This window comes from Balearica regulorum, chromosome 8 (assembly GCF_011004875.1).
Source record: "Balearica regulorum gibbericeps isolate bBalReg1 chromosome 8, bBalReg1.pri, whole genome shotgun sequence".
Taxonomy (NCBI): Eukaryota; Metazoa; Chordata; class Aves; order Gruiformes; family Gruidae; genus Balearica; species Balearica regulorum.
Genome location: NC_046191.1, coordinates 31,737,581 through 31,763,210, shown reverse-complemented (window position 1 = coordinate 31,763,210; position 25,630 = coordinate 31,737,581). Strand labels below are relative to the sequence as shown.

The 25,630-nt window shown below is 39.3% G+C and overlaps 1 protein-coding gene across 20 annotated transcripts in view; it reads right to left on the bottom strand.

The window, feature by feature from the left end:
• The window catches only part of RC3H1 (ring finger and CCCH-type domains 1), a 75,177-nt gene that overhangs the window by 42,948 nt on the left and 6,599 nt on the right, over positions 1 to 25,630 (bottom strand). For 11 of the 20 annotated variants that reach the window (XM_075760513.1, XM_075760496.1, XM_075760499.1 and 8 more), the window contains exons 2-3: positions 8,798 to 9,164; positions 1,395 to 1,518 (exon numbers count right to left, since the gene is read on the bottom strand). In XM_075760513.1, the coding sequence (XP_075616628.1) occupies positions 1,395 to 1,518; positions 8,798 to 9,028 (355 nt within the window). In that variant the 5' untranslated portion in view covers positions 9,029 to 9,164. Of the gene's footprint in view, positions 1 to 1,394; positions 1,519 to 8,797; positions 9,165 to 15,107; positions 15,252 to 22,430; positions 22,480 to 22,815; positions 22,932 to 25,630 lie in introns of those variants that run through there. The other 9 variants (XM_075760516.1, XM_075760501.1, XM_075760504.1 and 6 more) reach the window with 4 other exon arrangements.

Sequence of the window (25,630 nt, the reverse complement as noted above, 5' to 3'; positions counted from 1 at the left end):
TTCAAAACAAAATGAAGCAGAAAAAAAAAAATTAACTACCTCGTATCTCCTCCTCTTGTGCCTCTTCTTCAACCACTGTACTGCATAAGTGCAAACCTAGTTCTCCTACTGCCCATTTTGTTAAACAGAACACCAGAGGAGGCATATCACAAGTTCATTTTTGTCAATTTGTTTCACTCAGCATTAAAAGCAAACAGTTCCTGGGAGTCAGCTTTCCCACAGGTTTAAGTCATGTGATTGAGTGATTTGGCTCTCTAAGAAGGTGGAACCTTTAATGAATTCTCTCCCCATGTTGGAAGTCTGTCCTGCACCCTTCCCATACAGAGTGACAGTTGGACTTGATGATCTTAGAGGTCTTTTCCATGATTCTATGATTCCCAGGTGTCTCCTCAAGTGCAGGATCATAAGGCAGGTCCTTCCCTTGTTCATGGGCTTCAGAGATCACTGCTGCCTTTGACGTATGTTTTCGCACGACATTTAGTTTTTTATCTATACCTCACATCTCCACTTCTTTGGCCCAGCCAAATTGAACTTACCCGACTTCAAAACTGTTTGGGTGATGTTTAATTATGTTCAAAACCTGTGATTCACAAATGTGCTGGGAGCCACTTAAAGCAGGTCAAATGAACAAGTGACTCACTAGAGACATGGCTATCACAAGGAGTTTGTTCTGCAGCAGGCTGCCTGTTCGTTGGGCCACTACTACTACTCGGATCAGTACTGCTATCACACTGTACTAGTTGGAAAAGCTTGAGACAAGGGGTTTTTTTGTAAAAAAATATTTTTGAAAACCTGATGGCTATGATGCTCACTTCTACTACTTGGGCTGACAGATTTTTCAAGTCCACCATCTATAATATAGATAAAATCCATTCTCTTGAACCCAGTGCAGTTTTGCTAAATCAGAATTAGATTGACCCAGCTCTTGTATAGAATATTGTATAAGCAGAGTATTATTTATTTCTCTCATATATCCAGTAACTTTCTTGTTTCAGTTTATTCTTCCTCTACAAACAAGCTGTCTTACTACAGTTAGCTCAAAGCAAAGCAGAACTGGGGAAAAAAAAAAAAAAAAGGAAAAAAGCAGAATTATCTATTTTTACATAGCCTGCAGAGGTCAACTCAATTACGAAGTTTGTCTCAACTTAGTGTACTGCAGCCAAATACCTCAGCCTAATACCTCAGCCTTTTCTCAGTATTATTTTTGACATAACACTTTTAGATCTCTCCCCGTCCCATGAAAACATAACTTTAATGCTTAGGAAATTTGTTTCAATTTGTTTTTAAACTAGGTTTATAAGCATTTTTCAGACACACTAACTAGTTACTTTGACAGTTTGTTTTGCATCTTATTTGTTCCCAGCTTTCATTTTCAAAGGAAACAAGGCAGGAACTACCTCTTGCGCTGCTGAGTGGTTTGAGGTACAACGCTAATTCTTCCACACATTTCTTGCCCTCCTCATAATGCTTGGTATCTTCAGCTCCACTACATAAAGTAATTGGCTGCTGCTCAGGAACCTGAAAAGAGATGACATGTACATCTATGATGAATATGCATAAATAAGTGGCAGTCGTGCTTACAAACACCACATCAAGCATTTCCTGTTTTGTTCCCCTTCTGTGTTTTTTCTGTATTAGTAAGCATTTTTTCAGCTTGCTTAATGAATAAATAGCATTAAAAAAATAGCAGAAATGAAGAAAAACTGTAAAGAATTTATGGTTAGCAGATTTCTTTTATTTAGTGGCTCACAGGAGCTAGAAGCAGGCAGCTTATTCCATGACAAAAAAAAAAATACTACATGAGAAACATGATATTTCTTGTAACTATAAAGCTTTGGTGGAAATAACACATACATATTGAGACATCCCCAAAGCTGGCTGGTCAAAAAAAAAAAAAAAAATCAGAACAAATCAGGCAAATCCTGGTTTGCAGGTAAATACAGGTTCATATCCACGACCTCATAGCTCTAAAATCTTCCAGGGATAACTGATCGGAGCTACCTCGATTAGTGGGAGAAAGACTTAGCAGCAAATATACTCAGACACCCTTGGAACACATTCTGACTAAAATTATGAAGCAGGAAGACCCAGTTATCCTACACAATGCATATGAACACAACCTGCAAGTATTAATCTGACAACACAGGCCAGTTATATTCTATGGGATTTTTTTTGTTGTGGCATTTATTTCTTCATACATGCATTCACCAGAAATCAGGATTTTTCAAAGAAATGTTGGCCCACCACCATGCCCAAGTTATAATTTCGTTTTTGTTTTCTTCCAGCTAAATTTTTAAAGCTTTAAACAAGTTTGGGGGTGCAGCATAGCACTGTACTACTGTTTCTCAACATCACTATTCAGCAATCAACTCAATGTACAACAGTGTAAAGCACTGGAATTTCTCAGAAGACTAAACACAAGTACTTTTTGCATATGCTATTGAAGTGCAAACAGATCTCAGACTTCAAGTTCTATTTCCAAGTCAATCACTAACCCAGAGGCAGTACCAGCATGCTAATCCCACATAGCTACTTACAGGGACCAACCCAGGCCCTCCATCTAAAAGCAAAAGCCTTTAATGCTTGAGTTAAAGACAGCTACAAGCTGCTAATCTTCACATGCAACCCAGTAAAGAGTACCATTATGATGGCAGCAGCAAATAAGAGCAGTGAATATATATAAAATATACACATATACGTGTATGGTTGCCGCTGCCACCAATGCGGACAGGAACCTTCCTCACAATGTTAATAGAAAGTAATCTGTTTCAATTACACTTCTACAGAGGTAGACAACTGCACATGCAGAGTTGCTCATTTGATGCACATTGCAAAAATCAAAAGTTACTAGCTGTATAACTTCTGCTTTTACAGTAGGTGACAAAAAAAAGTCTCTGAGTGTAACATATAAGCTGTAATTAAGAGTTAATATCTCCCCAAAACTAACATAATCAAGAGAGCTGGATCAGACACCTCCCCTTTTACTCCTATTAAAGGCAAAACCAAAACTTTAATCACACCAAGGTTAGCCTGGATGCTTTTCACAGACTGCAGTTAACTTGTGACGTCTTGGAGGTGTTTTGGTTTTGCTTTTATTTTGGGGATGAGGTCGTGTGTGTTTGGGGTGTTTGGGGTTTTTTTTTCGGGGGGGGTGGTGTCTGTAAGCAAGAAAGCTTTGAGCAAGATGAGATTTTGCATCTGTATTTTACAGTGGTCAGCCATAACTGTTGCAACAGCCTCAGCTGGACTGGTGTCTTGGGATTTGGAAAACAAGTATTAACACCTTCAATATTTGCTTTCATGTTAACAGAATACTCCACCTCCTTTTCAAAGCCACTGCCATTTTAGTGGTATGCTTCTGTCTGAGAAGTTATACAAGTAGAACTGGCTTATTGATCAAACAATGCACATCTCATGCATTTGTGCTGAGACAGAGATTACATGTCCCTGCCCTATTTACTGCTGTAATATATTTTGTGCAAATTCCTATTTACTCCTGCAAGCATTCAATCTGGCACTGGCAACAACCTGAAATACAACCACAGCGTCGCAACACCCAGCAGACAAAGAGGGCTTGGAACAGACATGGGATGGGAAGCCGCGTTCAGCCCCGGATTTCAATCGTGAATTAAGGTAGGTTTAGCACACACATTCACAGCAGTGGTTCGGAATGCCATACACAGCACAACTCCACCAGCGAGACACAAGGACTGTCTAGGCAACTAACAGAAAACTTCCCCCCTCCCCCAGGAAAAAGCCGGCATACAAAAACTTCCAAGAGTTAATCAATCTCTTCAATACTGCATGTCTGCATATTCTTACCACTTCTTCTCTTTGCAAGGGAAGCTTCAGTGTAAAAATCTAAAAGCCTTGCACAACTGTATTGTTTGCAAAATGAGCCCAAAAGAGATGAGAGTTTAACTTTCACCCTAAGTTGGTCCAAGTGTAGTACTGAACAATAAAACAAGATGCTTATTTTGTGGTTTCAGTAGTAGTCTTCAGAAGAGCATGTATTTCTCCACGCACTTTATCTTCGCTCGTGATATATCTTGTGGTAAAACTTACAAATAATTTGCCCTTTTGCTGGTTCTATTATATGCACTTCCAAGACTTTAATATTTTAGGGTTAGAACAACCCTAAGAACAGCATCTACCAAGATAAAAATGGTAAAGACATGATTCATAAAAGTCACAGGAGATCTGACTTGTAATTTTGGCTCTGTCATGGAATTGCTGAAGGACATCTGAGAAATAATTCTACTTCAAAACATTTTGGCTTCCTCTTCGCAAAATATCCTTTCAACAGCACACAGGACGCTATGGTCACTTCTGTTTACAATGCCTCTTGAGAGGCTCAAAATAGATGCCCTGCAGAGTGAGTTCATTATATTCATCCTCATTCAATATATTCCATTCTCTCAGACACCACACCCTTAATCAGTTTTCACTGCAAATATATTTACATAATATAATAAACACCTCCCAAGGGGGACTTGAACAAGACAGGAAAAATAATCTCATCTGTTTAATTACTTTAAATTTGTGATTGTTTTGTGCGCATCTGCCTTGGCAATGACTTCGAGTATCTTGGCAGTGGAATGCCACCCATCAGCATGACTATTTGTGGCTGTGGGAAGAGGCAGGTTATGACAGCATGAGGAAAGGGACCGGAAAAGAATGCTAAAGCATCATCTCATACCAGGCAGTGATTTTGCGTTGGTGATTTAAGCATAATTTGATGAAGGATGTCAGCTTGAGCTGTCACTAATTACCATTAGACATTTAATTGCACAGAATGAGAACATTTTAAACCAAACAAATCCCTTTTTGTCTGGTTTGAAAACTGTTTCCCCCAATATTTCTCCCCCTGCAAACAGATTATTTGCTTCCTGCCAAAAAAAAAACCCCAAAACCAAACAAAACTGAAACCCTGCTGTCTTCAGTTCCTCAAGAGTTTGCACTCAGAACAGATAATTCCTCTTTTGTGGCACCTCATTTCACCAAAAGTTACAATACAACATTATCAAACGTGCCACTAATATCTCTGCAATTATAAACTTCCCCTTTTGAAAGGGCTATGAGTGATCTTAAATCACTCCACCCATTCTCTCTTCATATATGTGACTCCATTGCCTAATGTCTAGAATTGTATTTATCATGTCCAGCAGGAGACTATGAAAGAAATTAAAGCACCACAGGAATTTTTGCCACTTAATGTCACCTGTTTGGAACGTGCACGCTGCTGTTTCATGTGTTAAAAAAACAAGGAGGGAAGAGATTAGATGACAGATCCACGATTATGCACCTTCAAAACACTGGCATGGTGGATGTTTAAAATAGTTACATGTACTGAGTAATACGTGGATGTTTAAATAGTAAAAATTCAAAACTCAACCCCATAGAAACTGGCTTAAGGGATTTCTTTACCCAAGAAGTTTAAAGAGCAAGGTATCCCATGAACGACTTTTTGATTTGTGTTCAAGGCCATTGTGCCTCCCTTCCCTCACAATAGGCTTAGCTCCTGCTTAGGCACTCAACTATTTCCAGCTCTCCCAGAATAATAATTCCCATCTGCCCCGTACAGTCCCTTCTCCCCCTCCCCAGCATCATCTTATGTGGCTAAACTTATCTATATGAGCTGAATTGCTTGACCACTGCCTTCCAGAGCAGACCCTGTAACCACTGTTGATGTGTATGTGCCATGCTACAGTGGGGGAGCAGGAATTTGAGTCTCTCTTATTTTCACATCAAGGGTGGCTATAACCTGGGTAACAGGTTTCGTTTTTGGAAAGAGGTGAGGACATGGAAAACTGAGGAACAGTCTGTAATTCAAGTAAGAAACCAACTCATTTCACTGCTAAAGTGACAAAACCTACACAGAGAGATAATGCTACTGTCAGAGAAACAGGTTACTGCTTTCCCGGGTGACTGTGTGACAAAGTACATTTTCCCCAGAAGTACAGTCCTGCTTATTTCACCCATTGTGCCTGCATGAAAGTCAACCAACGTGACTTGCTCTGGAATCCTATCATTGCTGTCAGTCACAGCAGAACAGATTTGTTTCTTCAAACTGCCTGGTCTCCTCCTCTGCCTCCAGCAAAAAAAGCACGTAACGCTTATAAATGTGTGAACTTCTCAGAAGCCTCCCCAAAGGGAAAAGAACAAACTGTTCTTTCCCCCCCCCCACCCCCCTACCAGATAAAAGCTTTAATTGTGTTGTACTGTATTTCCTTCTAAAATGAAACCTGTTTTTTTTCAATTTATCATTTAAAATTAAAAGTATTACACGTCTCCATGGACTCAGGTTAAGGTGCACAAGGGTTTGCTGGAGATTATGGAACATTAATGACACGTACACCCTCCTGAAACTAAACCAAGAAGTGGAATGAGAAAACAGGCTTTGTTTCATTCAAGTTGTTGATACTACTCATGCTCTGTAAGCTGGTTTGCTGCTCATGGATTATGTTTGTCGATGTGTACCAAAGAGCCCACGTTCTTTATGAGACAGAGTTAAAATTACTGTAGTTTCTCTCAAGTACTCCCTCTTCCCCCCCCCCCCCTTTCTTAACCAAGCCCTTTTCCATAAAAGGATAAAAAAATGGCCTTAGAGAGACTAGTGGAAAATAGCGACTGTTTCCCCGTCCTTCACAGCGAAGTAGTGTGCTTATTTTCTAGTACTCCATAGTCTGGTAAACACTATAACAGGTGCCAAGAAGGGAAAGGGAAAGAAGAGAAAGGAGGGTGAGTTATACTGAATGCTGATTTCCTTCACAAGATCATTGAAATTAGGAGCTGGGGTGGAGGTAGTGCAAATTTCTTTTAGGGGGAGAGTTGTCAGTAATAAAAACCCAGCTAAGATGACCAATTATTGTTTAGGTAAGAGACTGCAACAAGCTGCATACATGCAGGAATGAGTGGCAAAAAGAGGGGGAAAGGAATACTCTTTGGTGGCATTTGCAGCTTTAAGGTCACCATGAAACAAAGTCCTATGAATCTTGATCACATAAAAATTTAAGATATAAAAAGGAGCACAAAAATTATGTCATTAGTTCAAAGACAGAACCTAGAGTTCAGAGCACTCTCAAGACAGATACACCACCATCATAAAGACACTCTTCCCTCTTTATACTGACACATGTATGGATGAAGAAACTCTGGCTGGCTAACTAGCAAAATCAGAATGAAATTCTGAGTTATCTGTAACAGAGGGAGGGTGATTTTTCATCTCATTCCAGAGGATCTTGTTTTTAGGGAAATTTTAGTTCAGGCAAAGATCAAGTGAAAGCTATCACACAGCTTCTCACAAAGCTTAACGAATGCACACAAACCAACCAAAAAATGCAGGAGGAAAAAAAGACATTTATCATAAATGTGGACATTTGGATACAGCTGGAGCTATTCTAGAAAACTCCAGAGAGGAAGGAAGATACAAGGGAGGCAGAGAATTACAATATTTATTTATGGCATCACACACGGATTTCACACTGCTTTGAAGCTCTTCAAAGATGGCGGCATACACATCACAGAAATGGAAGCACACAGTCTCATTGCCCTCTCCTGCAGAGCAGGATGAGTCACTTAGCACAGCCAGAAACAATGCAATTTTTAAACTTCTGAAATAACTTCTAATGCCATACACCTCCAAAGAACACCAAATTAGCCATATTACTTGATAACCCAAAAACTAAAAAAGAAGCGGCAAAACCACGTCTGGATCTCTAGGTCACAGTACCTAATGAAAAGCGTAAGTTTTAAAGTTCCTCCACAACATAGCTCTTTGCTTTTCCCTGAGCTATGGATCTCACTGAATTTCCTGCTGCCTCCAACTCAGCTGAGCCCAGACATAGAACAACATGAAACAATAACCCCACTGTGATAACTGCATCCCGTCTACATTTTTGTTCCTCACGCATAAGTTAGACACGATTGTCCCTCCTCTCCCCAAGCCCACAATCCTGTCCAACCTTGGGAGGTATGGGTCACAGGAAACCACCAGTGACCTAACCCTGATAAGCTTGTGCCCATTTAAGCCTGTGCTGCAACCGAACAGGGCAATCCTGCTTTTCACACATCCCTGCCCCTTTTCTCCGGCTGCTGTCAGTACCAGTGCCACTGGAGTACTCATCCCCATCAGATCACCGGTTCAGGTGACCTCACAAGTACCGGTTCCAGCAGAAAGGGGAGTCTCAGGCAGGCTCCTCTCATTCACCTATATGGATTTAGATTAACATGTCAGCTCAACACATGTTAATTTAGAATAACACGTGCTCTCCAGAGCACTGTTTCAAATTAAACATAAGGCAGTGTAAAGGCTGCTACCAGAAGGGTCCGTCCCACTTCCCTTACTCCCTGCTCCTGCTTTTGGGACAGCAGATCATGAGTCCGTAGGGTGAACATGGTAAAGCAAGCAACACAGAAAAAGAATGGCTTCCCACCAGATCACTGATCCAGTTCATCTTCATGAGAGAGCATGACTAGATGCAAATTAGGGAAGAAGGAAGGGAACAGATCCAGCCTCTTCTGGTGACAGCCCATGGTTACAGTAAATTGGATGTAACACAAAATCACAGTCAGTAACCAGCAGAAGCAAGATTTGAACTGCTGTTCCAGGCACCTCTATTTCAGCATATCAAAGGTCTACAACCTGTATTCGTCAGTCTACAAAAAGGTAGATGTCTACTCTATACACTATTAACAGAGTCAGATTCTTTATTCATTAATTGTCTGTCTAAAAGAAATAAGGAAGACAACATAGAAACATGTTAAAAAAAAAAAAAAAAAAAGAAGGCACCAATACCTGAGCACCCACTAGTTGCAGCAAGGCTGAGTTCACAGGAAGGAGTTCAATGTCTGTATTTATAGTGGTCTGGTCAAAAGGGCATGCCTTACGGTGGAGCTTGTTGAGGCACATCTTGCAGACAGTGTGGCCGCAACCCAAGCTGATAGGCTTCCGGATCGTTTCGTCGAAAGTCTGTGTGCAAATTGGGCAGGAGAGAAAATCCGTCCATTGTGGAGCTTGTACAGGCATTGCTTCAGGAGTTAATTGACAAGACAAAAATCTAAAGCACAGATTCCACTGGAATCAAAATCTTTGAAAAAAAGTCTGTTTGTTTTTAAATATCTTCTGTAAGTACAGACAGTCAGCACATAGTGTGAAACATAACCTAAAAGAAAACAGAAACAGAAAGTTAGCATTCTCTACTGGAACTGGCCAGTGAAAACTTTTGTGCTGGGTAAATACCACTTGTAGATGCGTAGCTGAACTAGGAGCACAGTTCTGACATTAAATAGAGGACTGAGTCATGACTTGCTTTAATTCCAGCTACTCTCTGGCACTAGAAAAGCCACTTAAAACAGTTTCTGCTGTTATGCAGCTTTTCAAAGAAAAAAAAAAAATCAAGATAGATAACTATCTCGTTGAAGTTATAAGACTAATTAGCTTTTGGATTTTATGTTCTCTTTTTTCTTTACAAATGATCCAATTAACATCAACCAAATTTGAATTAAAAAAGACGATTTTTGAAATGCTCTTGAGCTTATTCCACTAAAACTTTTTTTTTTTCTACACTATTCATTGTAAGTGTTAAGTAATTCTGCTTGACAAGGCTTCATCCAAAACCTCTATCACAAGCAAGGTTCCTTCCAAGTTCAGTGGGCTCTGAACTGGCACACAATGACTCGGTGAAAACATCTGAGCTGTCATAACCTTAAGAAAAAAATGGATGAATGGCTCAGAGCACAAACACCATCTGCATGCAATGCAGCTCACGCACACTGCTAGGTAACATTATGTACTACTACTATAGCACCTCTGCACAAGCTGATCTGTACAGAGTTGCACAGTACCACATGGGCTTATCCGGTCACATTTCAGTTACCCTGTGAACCTCTGTGCAGTGCTGGGTATAATTCAGCATTGATAATTTGCCCTCAGTCTGCCCACCAAGCAGCTCCATCCCCTAAAGGCAGGAAGAAAATTTCTAGAAGTCATTTTGGACGGGAAGAGTGACAACTGCTTCTCAAGGACCCTTTCCTAGCCCTGATTTATACCACTAATTGCCTACCTAAAGATTACATTGACAGCGAAAGTAATATTTTTAATGCTTTGAGAGATTACACTGAAACACTATGACAGAGGAGAACCTGGAAGGTCTTTATTACTTGGCACTTTTGAATCAAAATGCTGAAAGGATTAAATGTTACTAATTATAAGGGAATGGATGACAAGACATCTCTTTGGGACAAAAAAATTAAACAACAGCAGAACTCCACATCTGAGGAGAAATATAAGAGTAGACAAGTGAAGTGATATGCAAAGAATCATTATCAAAAGAAAAATAGGTAATAAAAAAATTTCTCATGTCTGTCTGTCACCAGTGAGGTTAGCAAAAAACAGCCCAGGTGACACAGATTTACTACCAAACAGATTTTTCTAAATCAAGCAGCACAACAGTAACAAAAACCCCACCCCAACCATCCAAGTGTGTTAGTTTCACTTTCCCACACACCATTGCCTTAAGTTTCATACCAAGGAGTATGCACTTGCTTGCTAATATCTGTTCAGATAGAAAGCTCTTATATAAGCAAAACAGCAACTTTTTATCAAATCTTAGCTTAAAAAACCTCAAAATTAAAATCTCCATTCTAAGTAAAGGCAAAGAGAGAAACGTCAAGTTAGGACTTGTGCAATTCAGAATCAAAGCATTTTAAAACAGCAACAAAAATCTAATGCTAAACAGAGACTCTGAAAAGCCTCAGGCTTTTGTTCCAGAATTTAGTGCAATGTTATTCACGGTTAATATCATTTTGCCAAGGCCAACAATGAAGAGTTACTAGTTAAGCTTTAGGCGTGTTTCATCAACAAAACGTTAAAGCTTAGTTCTAAAGCTAATAAAAAAAATTACTTCTGTCTTCAAAAGACAACGTACAATGCCACACAGCCACTGTTTACCAGGCAACAAGGAATCAATAAGAAATCAATACTACGCAGACAGCATGGTACTGAGGAAGGTACTCCACGTGGTTAATCCTGACATCACTGCACAACTAAAAGATCTGCCAAGATTGTCCAGGGTTTTCCCTCCCTGCAAATGACCTCTTTAATAGCACATCAATATTCTTTTTTCATCTTGTCAGCAGACAGTCAAATCATTCCCATTACTATTGTATCATCATAACCCAAAGGAAAACATATATACTTGTAAGCTGATTGAGCTAACTGCTTAAAACATCCAGGAAATTTATTTCCAAGCCTTCCCCCCGTCCCTGTCCCTTTTATTTTTATTTATATATAAATAAATAAATAAAGTAAATCTTGGTATCAAGTATGCCAATCATTCTTTGTAAACCAAATCTGTAATATAAATCACCTTGAAATTCCACAAAACCCCTTCAACAAAGAGCAGCACACAGCTGGACAAATCTAGTTATGTATTGCTGTGTTATGAAGTACCATTTGAGGTTTAAATTTTAAGAGCTGAATCATATTGCTTCCTTTCTACCACACTGGAATTAAAATATCCACCAACAATTTCCCAGACACATCTGCAATTCAGAAACAATTTGAACAGTCTATTTGAAACACTGGTTATTAACTGAGCATTAAGGAAAAGAGCAGTTTCTTACTGAGGAAATTGAAAACCAGAAGCAAACAGCTATACCATCTATACTAAAAAGCAGATGTGGATGTGGATACGGATAGTCCACCATCCCAGGCTCTCTGAACTGGGAAAAAGGACTTGAACACAACTTTAACATGAGATAACTATTTAAAAAAACAAAACCCACAAACAAAAAAACCCAAACAAAACCCAAAGAAAACCAAACCAAAAAAACAGAGACATTCCTACCTGTACCTCTGGCCACACCAGACAACTAGTGTAATGAAATAGGTCATATTTATTTACAATCTCAACAGTTGAAAGAGAAGTTTGGGGAGTCTAGGGAGGGAGGGAGTAATTAGCGGCATCCCTGATCCCTTATCAAGGCAGGTCTCAAACGGCTGCAGAACAACAGAAGCAAAGCTTACACACAAGCGTAACTCTCCGAAGGGTCCTAATGAGCCCAAGCCTGGCATCGAATCGCCAGAATTAGAAGGGCACACCACACGCGAACAGAAAACCCACAGACCTTACTGTGGATATGCAATCACTAGAGAGGCATGTTTCACCAGTGGGTGACAGTTTCCCCTTACCCACGATGGGCTTCTCTCCTACCCCTCATTACTCAGACTCTGCAGTGCCTGTGGACATGTACTGGTGCCCAAATGCCAGAGGAAGGACACAGATAGCACCGACAATACAAAATACAGCTGGGCGAAATCTCAGGAAATCATCTATTTCAGCACAGTCTAACTGCTGGAGCAGATGGCTAACTGACTTGATCCAGCCAACCTTTTCCCCACAGGAGAAAAGAATAGCTGTTTGAGCAACAAACCCCACTCTGCTAATAAATCTCCCAAGCAGATCAGCACAGAACTGTGGAATTCCTCCGGTGCCGCGTAAGATGGGAACGGCATCACAGGGACTGACGGTTCACAAGCTGCGTGCATACAGGCTGGCACCAAACCAAGTACTGCTGCTGCTGCCACAGCCTTCCACGTGCATGGTCCAGTTTTCCTGCTGGATCTTCAATCTTCAGACAAGGAAGCAGTCAAGCGCTGAGATACAACATAAATCTCTCCCAGGCACAAAGCACATGGATGTGGTGTACATATGAAGCTGGGAAAGATATGCAGTGTTTTGCAAGGTCTGTGACTTGCTATGACCTTGGAAATAATTGGAAACAAAATATTCCCTAACTTTGAAGAGCTACTTTAAACATGGGAGATTACAAATGGCAATAAGATGGAAACAAGACAGTTTCATTATCACAGACAGCTATTGGAACCATCATCACTAGAGAAAGAGAACACTTCCTTGTAGTAATAAGGTAGAAAAAGCATATTCACACTTTTATGGTGGTACAACACTTAATCCCTCTTCCTGTACTATTATGACATTTAACCTACCCTCTCAATTTGCTAAGTATTTCATGCCTGTTAGTTTCCAACACTTTAAAGACATATACACACACTTTTTCATGCATGATTGAGGAAAATAAAGATATGCCAAAACCAAGAAAACTAAAAAGACACATCCACAGTACATAAATTGGAGGACAAGAAGCTGTAATTAAGAATGAAGATGTCCCAAGACATAAACTTCAAATACTACATTGGGACCAGAGACAGATTTTTGTTATTTCTGAGTTTGAACATATGAAATACCTGTATGCAAGTCCCTTCCTCCTCAGTAGCCCTGCATAAGCTGGTTTTTATCCACAGCGAGAGGAACCTGAAAAAAATTCTCCTCCTCCTGGGCCCTCCCTGCCCCCCCCCCCCCCCAAATCCTTGAAATTCCATCCTTCAACCCAGACTGGAAATGTCACGCTGTAATCAGATCAGTGATCTGTCTCCTCTGGGACCCTGCCAGTGCTTCAGAGAAAGACAGGATCATTCTATAAACCACCAGGATAAACTGCTCAATGCTTTATCACATTTCTTACTCTGCTGGACTACAACACAGAGAGCTAACGCAGTCTCCTGTCCAAGCGGCGTTACATCCGTGATCACCGGAGCCTTCCACACAGAGCTAGAAAGCTTTGCAGATTCAATCCTCAGGAGTAAGATGTTTTTAAAATCCAGAACACTTTGTACCAATATCCACTGGCATCAAGTTTCGTACATGAGACATACAGGAAAACTATCTTCTGCTTTCAGTCAAAAGTCAACTCCCTTTAAATGAATCGTACTCTCCGACTCCTTCGCTACACATACCAAGTATATACTGACTTCTCTCACAAACACGTTACTCGGACCTAACGTGCACTAGCACAGACATATCATGTGCCACTTCGTCATGCACAAGTCAGCACGGATCTTTCTCAGCAGCAGTCCACAGTAAGTCATGTTACAGTCTAAGGCAGATGACTCAGCACACCTACGGGGCACCCTCTGCTCAGTTTCTGCCGTTTCAGTATATAAAGAGCTCTTAAGAGCATTACCTGCTCTCGTGTTTTTACATCTCTCTCTATGGCATTTCACTAAGCTTTTCTTACCCAAGCAATATCATAATCTTCTTGACATTTCAAGATCAAAATTCCAAATAATAGTAATTTTTATTGTCTGCTTTTACTTTAGTCCTGAAGCTGTTTCATTTTTGCTGAGTCTTACTCAAATAAAACGAGCAGAACTTCCTGTAACAGTTAACAGTGAACATAAAAGTACGCTTATTGAGTGCAAAGCTTAACACTAAAGCCTCTCCTCACTGCCAAAACAAACTCAGGCTTGCCAACCGATCTGCTCACGCAAATACAGCTCTTGGCTAATCTATAAGTAAATCTAATAAAGAAAATACCATTTTAGTAATTCTTTTAAAGACTCTCAGTCCTGGGTAGTAACATAGAAATTGTTAAGAAAAAGCAACCTAGCCAAAGATGCAGTTCTCTCTCCTGTGGGACTGGTTCTGTGACACATTAACTACTTCAAAACCTCTCTGACACATGAGATTAAAAATAAACCAACAACCTAAGTGAAATGAACAGATAATAGTAGAACAATTCCTAACTAAATCAGGATTACTAGATATGCACCGTGCAATCCTCCCCAACAACTGGACCCCTCTATACTTGCCTAGTGCCAGACACCACCAATCTTCACCAGTGCTTCACAAGACCCATTTTAGTGAATAAGTTTTCCACTCCAGTGTGCTCTATGTAATAAGCAGCATTTCTGAGAACATTGAAGTATCTTTCCTGAGGAGAACTTAGTACTTGAAATAAAATACTGAGTTTCATTTTAGCAAAAAACTGACCTGACAACCCATGGGAAACCCTGACTAGCCAAAAGTAATGAGCTGTTTAGAGGGACTCAAAACTTTGTTCTCAAAAGGCATGCTGAAGCCACACACACAAACCCCATACTGCCAACTTCACGGTTCACAGAAGAGGATAAACCATGCTAGCTGTGTCTTCCATATCTAGTTCCACAGAAAAACCTCTGAAAAAAACTGAGAGAAAGCCCATCTCTAATCAGAGAAGAGTAGGTAGAAAAAAAAAAAGCTTCTTACCTCCGCCCAGGGAGCTCCATGAACACTAATACAATATGCCCAGAACAGTATTTCCAATAGACTGAGATTCTTTTTCCCTCTCCTGTTTGCTCGCTGAAACTTTGCTGTACAATGTCAACTGACAGCAAGTGCTCCACTTCCTCATTCCCCTGCTGCGCGCATGCCTGCTCGCGCGCAGCTCCCCAACGCCACTGAAAGCTTGCCCAGAAGACAGAGGTCTGTAACAAAAGAAATTCCCACCCAACAGCAAATCCTGAAAGTCTGTGTGTAACACATGTTCCCACCCTGCTTTCAAAGCTACACAAACATCAACAGGCTTCAGTGGCCATATAAGAAGTCTCTTTTGGGGGGGGGGGGGGGGGGGGGGGGGTGGGAAGGAGAGAAAATAATCACCATCAAAATTCTGTCCCAAGCTCACTGAAGCTCAGTCAAATCAGATTCAAGATTTGCTTTCTTTTATCCTCAGTAATTTTTATTTTGACTGTGAAATCAAAGGAAGAAGTTTACCTACTTTCATGCAAAAGTCTCTTATTTGGTAGTCTGTAAAGTACCTTAGGAAAATGGGGCCAGTTAAGGACAAGATGTTATCCCTCATTTGAAACTTCCTGGCTTGTAACAACACAAGGGAAACCAAAAAATGCCACCAACATCACAACTCTACCACAGTACCTCCCCAACAGAGGATCTAAAAGCAATTTACAATGATTTAAGCTTCACAACATCCTGTGAGGCGAGAGCTAATGTCTTACTACAGAATGGAAAACTGCTGAATAGTTATTTGTCCAGTGTTTCACAGGAAAAAAAAAAAAACTGAATGAAACCTAATATATCATTTTCTTGACCTCTTATTCTCACTCAGCATTTAATCACTAGTCTTGCACCATTAGGATTATGAACATTAAAAGACAACATGTATGCAGAGGAAGCTTAAACCTCCCTGCTCGTGCCCCCTAAAACATACAACCTGCATATGGCTCAAACAGCAAACTTTTGGGGAAGATATACATGACTAACTTCATAATTTCTGGTTGACATTATACATGCTTTACAGCTTATTTAAAAGAAGGGACAAGTGACCAACTCTTAATAGTAAATGGTTTCATGATCTACTACCTCGAAAATTTTTCTACCAATCATAAGGACTCCCAAGCCCATAGATGATTAAGTCTAGGGAGTTAATAGCAAACAAGCACATCTAGAACATGTTCCCTTCACTTCACATTAAGAGTTCTTGCATTTGTCAATGGAAATGACTGTAACAGTAACACAATGATTACACCAGGATTAAAAAAAAAATCAAGGAAGAACCAAATAGATTAACAGAAGAAAGGCAGAAGGTACATAAAATATCCACAAAAGTTGTCAAAAGACAGAGACTTTGGTTCAACTGGTCAGATGCTCAAGAGCTATCAATCCTGCTCTCAAGGAGGCAAGCAAAGCGTTTGCTTTCCCCCAAAGCAGGTATGTTTCAATAGTTGCTTTCTGAACACCCGAACAACCAAAAGAAATGCAACAACCACAAATTTGAAAACTAGAGCTAATGATCCAGCAATTCATGTGCCCCTAAAGAACTATATTCTTACATTACTGAATCTGAGGCCTTTTCCAAGTAATTGGGGAAGTAAGAGAGAACAATTCCTTATCACAAGAGTCTATATTGCAAAAAAGTTACGGGGTTTTGTTCATTCGGTTCGTTTTTAAAACAACTTACAGATGTGCTAATGTTTGCCATCAGATCACCCAGGGAAGGCACAGTAAAGAAACAGGACAAGCTTGTAAAGCGTTCAAATTTGAGGGTACATATATACATTACCTCTTGGCATCAGCTAGAGAAGTCACTACCCTTCCACACTCATCCCTTTCTAAGATATTCCAGATTAATTGTTTGCATAGTTGCTCCATAGTTGAAGCCAGCAGTTTTAAGTGTAGGTCTTTATTAAACACAGGCAGAAATTTAGGTGGACAGCAATTACACCAAAACCTCATTTTAACTGAAACAGGTCAACAACTCAGCCACACGAACAGCTCATCTAAAATAAAAATCTAAGTAGTAGTATACTTTAAGAAGAGAACAATGGAAAGTGAGTAGCATTCTGGAGACTGCAAAGACTTCAGCTGCATAGGCACAGGTGAACAAACAGGAATCTTTGAGTGAAGCAAAAATTTTTTTCTATATACCTTTTAGTGATCTGAAGTATCACAAGTATCATAGCAGTCATAAGATTGGCACCTGCTAATGAGAAACCATATTAAAGATCAACATCACTAAGGCCAGTATCATTCTTTTTCATACTGGAATAATCTAGTTACTTGACTACTACTATAGGTGTTCAGTAGATGAAACGTAAGTTGGGGGGGGGTGTGGGGGCGTAATCTTGTTGCCACTGCAATACCTTTATCATTTCTTAGAATACGATAAGTAGACATGAATCATTTAGTTAAGACCTAGCACGATTCAATGAAAGAGAAAGCATAAAAAACCCAACCTAACAAAAATTAGAAAGTGTTGCTTGCCACCCACTCTCCAGTAAGAGCTTATCTCCTAACTTGATTCAGTATAATTCTGCTTTGATGTCAGTGATGCTACAGCTATAATAACGCTATCATTGTAATGTGAAACAATGAGACAGGGAAGGGAGGAATTAAAGTCTGACTGGAGACACTGGTCAAAAGCTGTCCAAAAAAGCTCCCCAGCCTCCAACCTACAATACAACCCTTAATAATGCCTCCCTGTCCTCCAAGCAAACTTTGTAAGAGAAACACTCTGGGGAAAAAAAAAAAAATCCAGAAATTGCCATAGCTGGATCTTTTTGGGTGCTTTGTGCATGCACACATGTTTTTTTGCAGTGTACTGTGAAAATATTACTGAAACTATTTGTTTGATAGACTTAAAGGTAGAACTGAGTAGCAGTCCAAAGTTCCTCCCACCCCCTTCCCCTTATGTTCAAGGGTTAACATTACATTATTCACTCTCCCCCAAACTTTTTTTTATTTGTTTTCAAACTACCTAGTAGACTTAAAAAACCAAAATAATCCCAAACCTTATGTATCCAAAATTCCAGGTGCAACAGTAAGGAAGTGCTGAAATATACTGTAAGAGCAGTATTAAGTGAACACACCTGCCACTGCCGAGCATAGGAAAGAGGCAGCTTCTATTTCAATGAGTCATTGAAATTAAAATGTGAAATCCCATTTTACATAGAACTTCACAGGCATTCAAAAAAATATTTTAAGGGTCCATTTGAAGACACTGTCTCAGAACTTCCTCTTTAATGTGTGTCCCGTTCCCCCCTCCCCCTTTTAATTTCTTTGATTTGGAGGTGGTTTTTCTTGTCACTTGGTAGATGTTGCCCTCATTTTAAAAACAGATGTCAAACAGCTTCATGTTAATAACTGTTTACTTAACAGTAGTTTCTAATAAAGCTTTCGTTATTTTATTTACCTTCAAAGCAATTTATTTTGGAAGGCTGCACTTAAACATTGGAAAGATCTTTTAATAAAAGCACAAAGTCATCCAAGAGCAGTGAAAACAGCTAATGAATTTTTTAAACTACCAACGTAGTGCCTCGTCTGCTTGTTTTTTAATTCATGAGTTCATTTTAAACATATTATAATCACAAGAAGGGATTTCTTATTATATGTTGTGTACAAAACAATCTCTAGACTACTGTGTTGTTTCAAAAGTCAGTGGAGCACCTACTTTGCTGGCACATATTTCATCATAGCAGGAGTTCACGATGACAAAAATTTTTTTCACCCCTTGAGCTTTATTATAATTCTATACCCTGTTATACCCTTCTCTCTCTCAAGATCAAGACAGAATTATTAAACTACATCAGCTTCAAGAATTCAGCTCCTCTACTTCAGGCACCTGTTCAGTCAACCATGTGATATCATTTCTACATTAGTAAGAAACTGTATGGCACCATCAACTTCAGAGAAAAGATGTACATTTGAAAATAGTTGTCAAAACACTGTTCTGCTTACCACAACACTGCAGTCCTAACAACCACTTCCAGAAAGTGGAGGTAAGCAGACTGAGAAGTTGCTAGCAGAAGCTAATCTAGGTTTTCCCCATTTCTCTCCCAGATCACAGCTTAAGTCTAGCCGCACTTATCCTGTCTAGACCTAAAAAGAGACTAGTTAAAAGTGAAACAGGCAAATTGTAAACAAAGACCAAACGACAGCCACTACCTACAAGCGTACCTCCAGACAAGATTTAACACCACAGCAAGAGAATCTCATCTCTACTACAACAGCAGATAATAACCCGCATTGCTTACCACAAGCTAACATGGGTTAACCATCTTATTCTTGAGAGGACTGAAACATCCAGACTTACGTTTTAATTCTATGAGCAATGAAGACAGATATTGAAACTTTACCTGTTTGGCATTTTCAGTAGAGTTTGATGCATGGCTTACAGTGGGGCAAGTCAGAACTGCATCTCAGAAAGGCAGCACTGCCCTCTCCCCAGTACTCTCATGCCAGCTCCCGATCTGACACACGTCATCTACACCAGGGACCTAGGCCTGTCAAAACCAAATGTCTTTGCTTCCCACATTAGCTTCTAACAGATTCCAAAACCTGTTCCAGATCTGTTAAATGGTCAAGCAATCCTGGTAACATAAGGGAAAGAGTAGGGGAAGCACAGAAGATGGAAGCTTCAAGACAGTCTCTGTCAGCATCAACACAGGTTTATCAAGTTTTTAGCTGTAGTTTCATGAGCAGCTTATTTTGACACAACCAGGGCAACGCAGAATTTTAAGTATGTGTTCATTAATGGCAGCCATCTCTAACATGTTGGCTACATTTTAACGACACATTTAAATGCTATTAAGCAATCCTAACAATGAGGATGACTAGACTAACAGTTTGGCATGATGAGAGTAGGTAAAATGGAATAAGGAACTCAAGCAATAACAACCTGTGGAATTGTTCCTTTATACTAAATCCACCTAAAAAAATTTCTATGTTTCAAAAATAATGCTTCACAGCTAGATTTAACCAATGCTTCCTGACAGTGCAAGTTACACAAATACAGTCAAAACCATCCTTTCAGGTCATCATGGTTAAAGCACTGAGCAAGGTGTTATCTAAAGAAGATGAAAGAATGCTTTAGCAGTCCATAACTTCCAAGATTTCTTACTGCTCCTAGAACCAGAGTTGCAAACATAGAAGCAATCATGGAAATGCTATAATAGATGATACAAAAGTAGCTTTCAGGGACCAAAGTAAGCCAGATACCCTCCTTTGGGTAGCCCTGTAGTAGCTTCACTGATAATAAAAGCAGGAATATTAAGATAACATAAGTTTCACAGATGACTGTTCTGCCTGTTTCCATGACACAGGCTGCCATTGTGTTTTAAAAATGTAACCCAGTCTACACTAAAGCTCTGGAGTCATCCAAGGTTAAGAGGCAGTTGCAGAAATGGCACTGAGCCTAGAGAGTTTCAGCTCTGTTGTAACAGTTGCATTAAAAAAAAAAATTAGCTAGTCAACATACTATTCAAGATTTTCTCCACACCTCTGAGCATAGTTTTGTTGTAAAAACCTAAACACTATTCAGCGCGGACAAACCTGCTCATCACTTTTAAGTAGTGTTAAATTACCATTCACACAGGGCTTAAAGTCTTTAAATATCAGTAGGAGAGGTCACACAACTGTTGCTGAAAAGCAGGTTAATTCAGGTACTTCTGACTCAGAATGTAATTGAGCCTCATTTGCTTTAAATGCTACTGGCACCCGGTGATTCAATTTGTAGCACTGCTAAAAAGAGCAGTTCCAGAGGCCAGAAATAGCCTGGGGCAAGGTACTCCTTTTGAATGAGACTTTGCATGTAACCTTCAATTATAAGGAAAAAAAAAAAAAAAAAGGCCGTAAATGTTTTGCTGCTTTGGTGTTAGTCTCACCTTTCAGATTTATAAAAATAGCATCTTTTCTTTACAGTTTTACAAGATCATTAAAAACAGTACTCGTGGTTTTAGCAAGTGGAAACAAAAGACTCAAGTCTCAGAGTTTCCATTAAACACCTACAACAAACATCTCAGAGCTTAACCACAAAAATGAAAGCTGCTGCTTTTTTTTTCCAAATAATTTTTTAATATAGCAAACAATGCAAGATAGTGGTGTATAAAAAAATACAAACCTCCAACATCTCATTGATCCTCCTATCAGTAATGGATAAAAGTTATATTTATTTTTGGCAGGAGCCCAAATTCAAATGGCAAAAAGAGTATCTTACACACTCTTAAAAGATATTTTGAATTATAATCCTAGTTATAAAAGTTTAAAGTTACAAAACTGGAAAATCATTCAAGCAAGAGGGCAAAATATAATAATCCTGGCAAGCTACCTATTAAAAATCCACTGCCAATTTGGTGAGTTTTGCTGCTCTGGACTTCAAAAAGACAGTATTATGTGTCTGGAGTAAACTGTTTTTGGTTGGTTTTTTTTTTAAGAAAGTTCTCCTATTTACTGCTTACTTTGCATGAAACTTGTTTTAAGTGGAGCAGTCCATGAAGAACAATTTTCTCATTCTCAGTTTATAATATTAAGTCTTAAAAGATATATTCAGCTCTGAAAACTATTACAACTATGTTATAGCAGTATCAGCAACTGGAATGATGTAAAAAAAAAAAAACAACATAGGACACCATCTCACAGACTCTATTGCCAGAATTCTATTAGTAAAAATTATATAATTCTCCATAGCATTCTGAACTAGTCTACCTTTTTAAAAGCAAAGACCTTCTGTTAATGAACTTTATTCACAGAAGATTAGACCTCACTCATGGAAAACTAAGGACTGGAAGATACTCAGAAAGAAAACAATAGTAGCTGCACAGTCAAGCAACTTTGTACTTCAATTGGGTACTTTAACTCCCATTAACAATATCCTTGAAGTGGTGACAGCCCACCAAGAGCTTTTAATAGACACACCATTACAGGCTGCTATAAGCCTACAAGCGTTTGAGTCCTCACACGCCCTGAGGGCAGTATTACCTGTCCCGATACCTTCAGAGTAAGTCTGATCAATATTGTACAGTTACTTCACACACGGACTACACAAAAAGCTACCTATCTCTATTTTTCAGACTTCCTCCTTTTAGTCTTAAAACAGAACAGATGCACTTAGCTGCCAATCACACCTCTATTGCTGCAGATCAAGCCACGGTAAAGTGACAAGTAAGTCTTGTACAGGCAATATTTGCATGACTCGATCATTTAAATTCCATTTTGTACTGTGTAAGCCCCTGATTAAACAGCAGGTATCTAAATGTATGACAAGGCACAGGAAATTAGGCATTGAAACCATCTTACCACCCATGCAGTCACCATCCCTTTACGCATTCCTGGATTTAGCCACTCTCTGTTTTGGGAATAAAAGCAGTAACAGTAAGCTAAAACTGAAAAGCAATCAATTAAAAAAAGAAAATTCTCAAAATCTGTAAGCCAAACCCACCTGTAATAGCACTACTGAAGCCCTCATAATTGCACTGGGAACTATTTTAATATACAAAACCTAACAGGAACAAATTATTTAAATAGATATTAGCATACTGCAGTCCCTGGATTTTTACAGGCTTACTGTCAATTTTCATTATGTAATGACAGCTCACATACCAGCTTGTCACATCAACATCACTGATTCTGTTCCCACTTGTCAAAAGCTACACTAATTCATTAATGTAATTTCAGAACTTACCAGATGTGCTTGAAGGAAAGGATTGCTGTCACACACTTCCCCTTCCTGAAGGCTCCCAATTACAGTCACATGAGCAGGTCTAAGGCTTTCTTTTTCCCCTGTCCTGGGAAGGACAACTGACATTTTTATTTATCAGGTGAATTACTCACAGGAAGACACAGTGGAATGTTTTTTTCCCTTCAGATTTTACATAAAAGAAAATATGCCAGTGATCATTTTAATACCTAGTGAGTAATACTGACACCACACCCCATGCTCATCGTGCAGTGCCTAATGTGACAGCCACACCACCACATGCTCGAATACCGACGTCTAATTTACCTTACTGATACCAAGTATTTCTGTAGACACCTTTCTTCCCGGTATGTCCTGAAATCATTTACATCATGCCCAAGCTTCAGCTTGACAGAGCTCATGTTGTTCTATTCTAAGCTGGTCTAGCAAAGCTGAAAACCCACATAAAAATGGCTGTGATCATATAATTCCTCCTCAGAAACACACCCAGAGACATCCCCACCCAGTCCTTCTGTGCTATTTTGTTAGAAACATTTGACAGAGAAGTTCCACTGAGAAAGGAGTGACCAGAAAAGCTAACTACAGATCTCTCTGCTTGCTGAAGCCACGTAAATCCTCAAACTTAGAAAACCAGGGGGGGAATATTTCATTTCTATGAACTACAGAGCAGAGACTTTAACACTATGTAGAATAACGCAACTTAACAATTTCCAATACACCTGGTACAGGAATAAATGCTAAAAAAAGAGCCTGAAAGCAACTTGCCAGTTTTTATGTCATCCTATTAGTCCTATTTTTATTCCTTCCTTTTCACAAATGCTACAGAAATGAGACAGAACATCACACATGGAGACATGAAAATTTTGTATCCACCTCCCCAGGAATGTATTCTGCAAAAATTACAGTACTCAGTGAGAAGGTAAGTCTTCTTAACTCTGATAAAAATTAGGAAAAAGGGATAAATGCAGTATTAAGTATTACCTATGGAATTTATTTTGCTATGCAGCCACAAAGCTGTCAAGTCTCCAATTTACCAGATCTCTCTTGCTCTAACCAGAAGTCTGCCCTTCCCTACCATTATTGATAGGCAGCCTCTTCCTTCTACAATAAGCAGAGACGGATGATTTAGAGGGTTTCCAAACACACCAATGCTTACTTTGAGTACCTTTCCTGTGCACTAAATCACAATTATCAGTGCAAAACAAATTATTTGTCTCCCTGAAGATCCTTAACATAAATACATCCTTAAGCTTGACAAATTGAATAGAAAAAAAACAGAGGGAATCATGAAGTAAGCCACCTTCAAGTCAGGAAAAGGCTCTCTATAAAGTACACCACAGTAGATGAAAAGCATAAAAAGGTATCACAGAAGCGATGTCTTCAGATAGAAGTCACAACATGATTTCAGGTAGAACTCAAACACAAGAGACTAACAATGCACACACACATTAGCAAGTCCCAAAGACAACCCCAGCAGCTCATACCTTCTCTGTAGAATCCAACAGTTGGCAACAAAACCATCACAGTTAAAATAGTCTGGACTATTGCAAGCAACCGAAGTTTAACTAATTCTCACTTTCCTGAATAACATTTTCTTTCCACTTGTTGTATGAATCACCTACAAAGAAGTTACAGTGTCCAGGCCTCCATTCCCAAAGCCTGGTTAAACAAGGAAGACTAAAATTAAAATTCACCATTTTAACTGAAGTTTTTGGCAGCACTACTAAGACGTCTTTTTTAATTAATTCTACAGGAGGCCTTTTCACGCAATTAAACAGGAGAATGACTCATAAACAGGAAGGACAGCCTGAATCGTAGCCTCTGGTTTAACATACCCAGTCCATTCCATCAAGCCAGTTTAGACTAACTTATTTTTATCTTTCTCCTTTCAAATTTACAGCAACAGCCAAAGTAGTCACGAGGGAGTGCACCATGAACAATGCTCCTCAACTTCTCACCAGTTCCAGAGGAAGCAGTGACATTTTGATAGTCCCCAGTCAAGTCCAAGAACAAAGAGTCCCACGGTTGCTTCATTATCCAAACAGCCCATCCTGCAAGTCTGAATTGTCAAAGCAACAAAATTAACAGGCAATATGCCATCTCTGTTACCTGCATTAGCTAGCTGAACTGCACACTGGCTCAGAACAAATTTAAATAAATTAAAAAAAAATCACTTAGAAGGAAAGTAGCTAATAACAGAGAATGTAAGATCATTAAACAGAACAGCAGAGGTGAAGACACCCACGGATCCAGGAAAAACAACCATCCACAAGAAAACAGAGCATTTTGGCAAGCAAAGAAATAAAGACTCCTTACAGAAAAGTCATTTCAAGTCTGGGAAGATACATGGGAGAATGGTATTTTCTTTGTAACTGCTCTAGTAATTTGTGAGACTTTGCCCTGTTCTGACCTATTTTTGAAACAAAATCCACATTCTCTTTACAAAGCGAGTAAGACTAAGAATTACTTCCTTCTGGAGCTGCTAAAGAGCTAGTCATTTTCCAGCTTCCAAAAATTTTCGTATTTTAACATCTACCCATGCAATAACTAGTAACAATGCAGGTGACCAATGACAATTTCAGTATTATAATAAACAACTATTTATCAAGACCTTTTGAATTTGATTAATTGGCTCCATTGTTTACAACAGGGTACTTTGTCAATTTGGTATGTTACATGTAAAAGCCTGAGCCTCTCAGACACGTCTAAAAACAACTGCCCAAATGCCACGTAAAAACTCTAATTAATTACTCTAGAAGAGCTCAAGAAATACCTATCTAACCAAGTTAGAAAATATGTC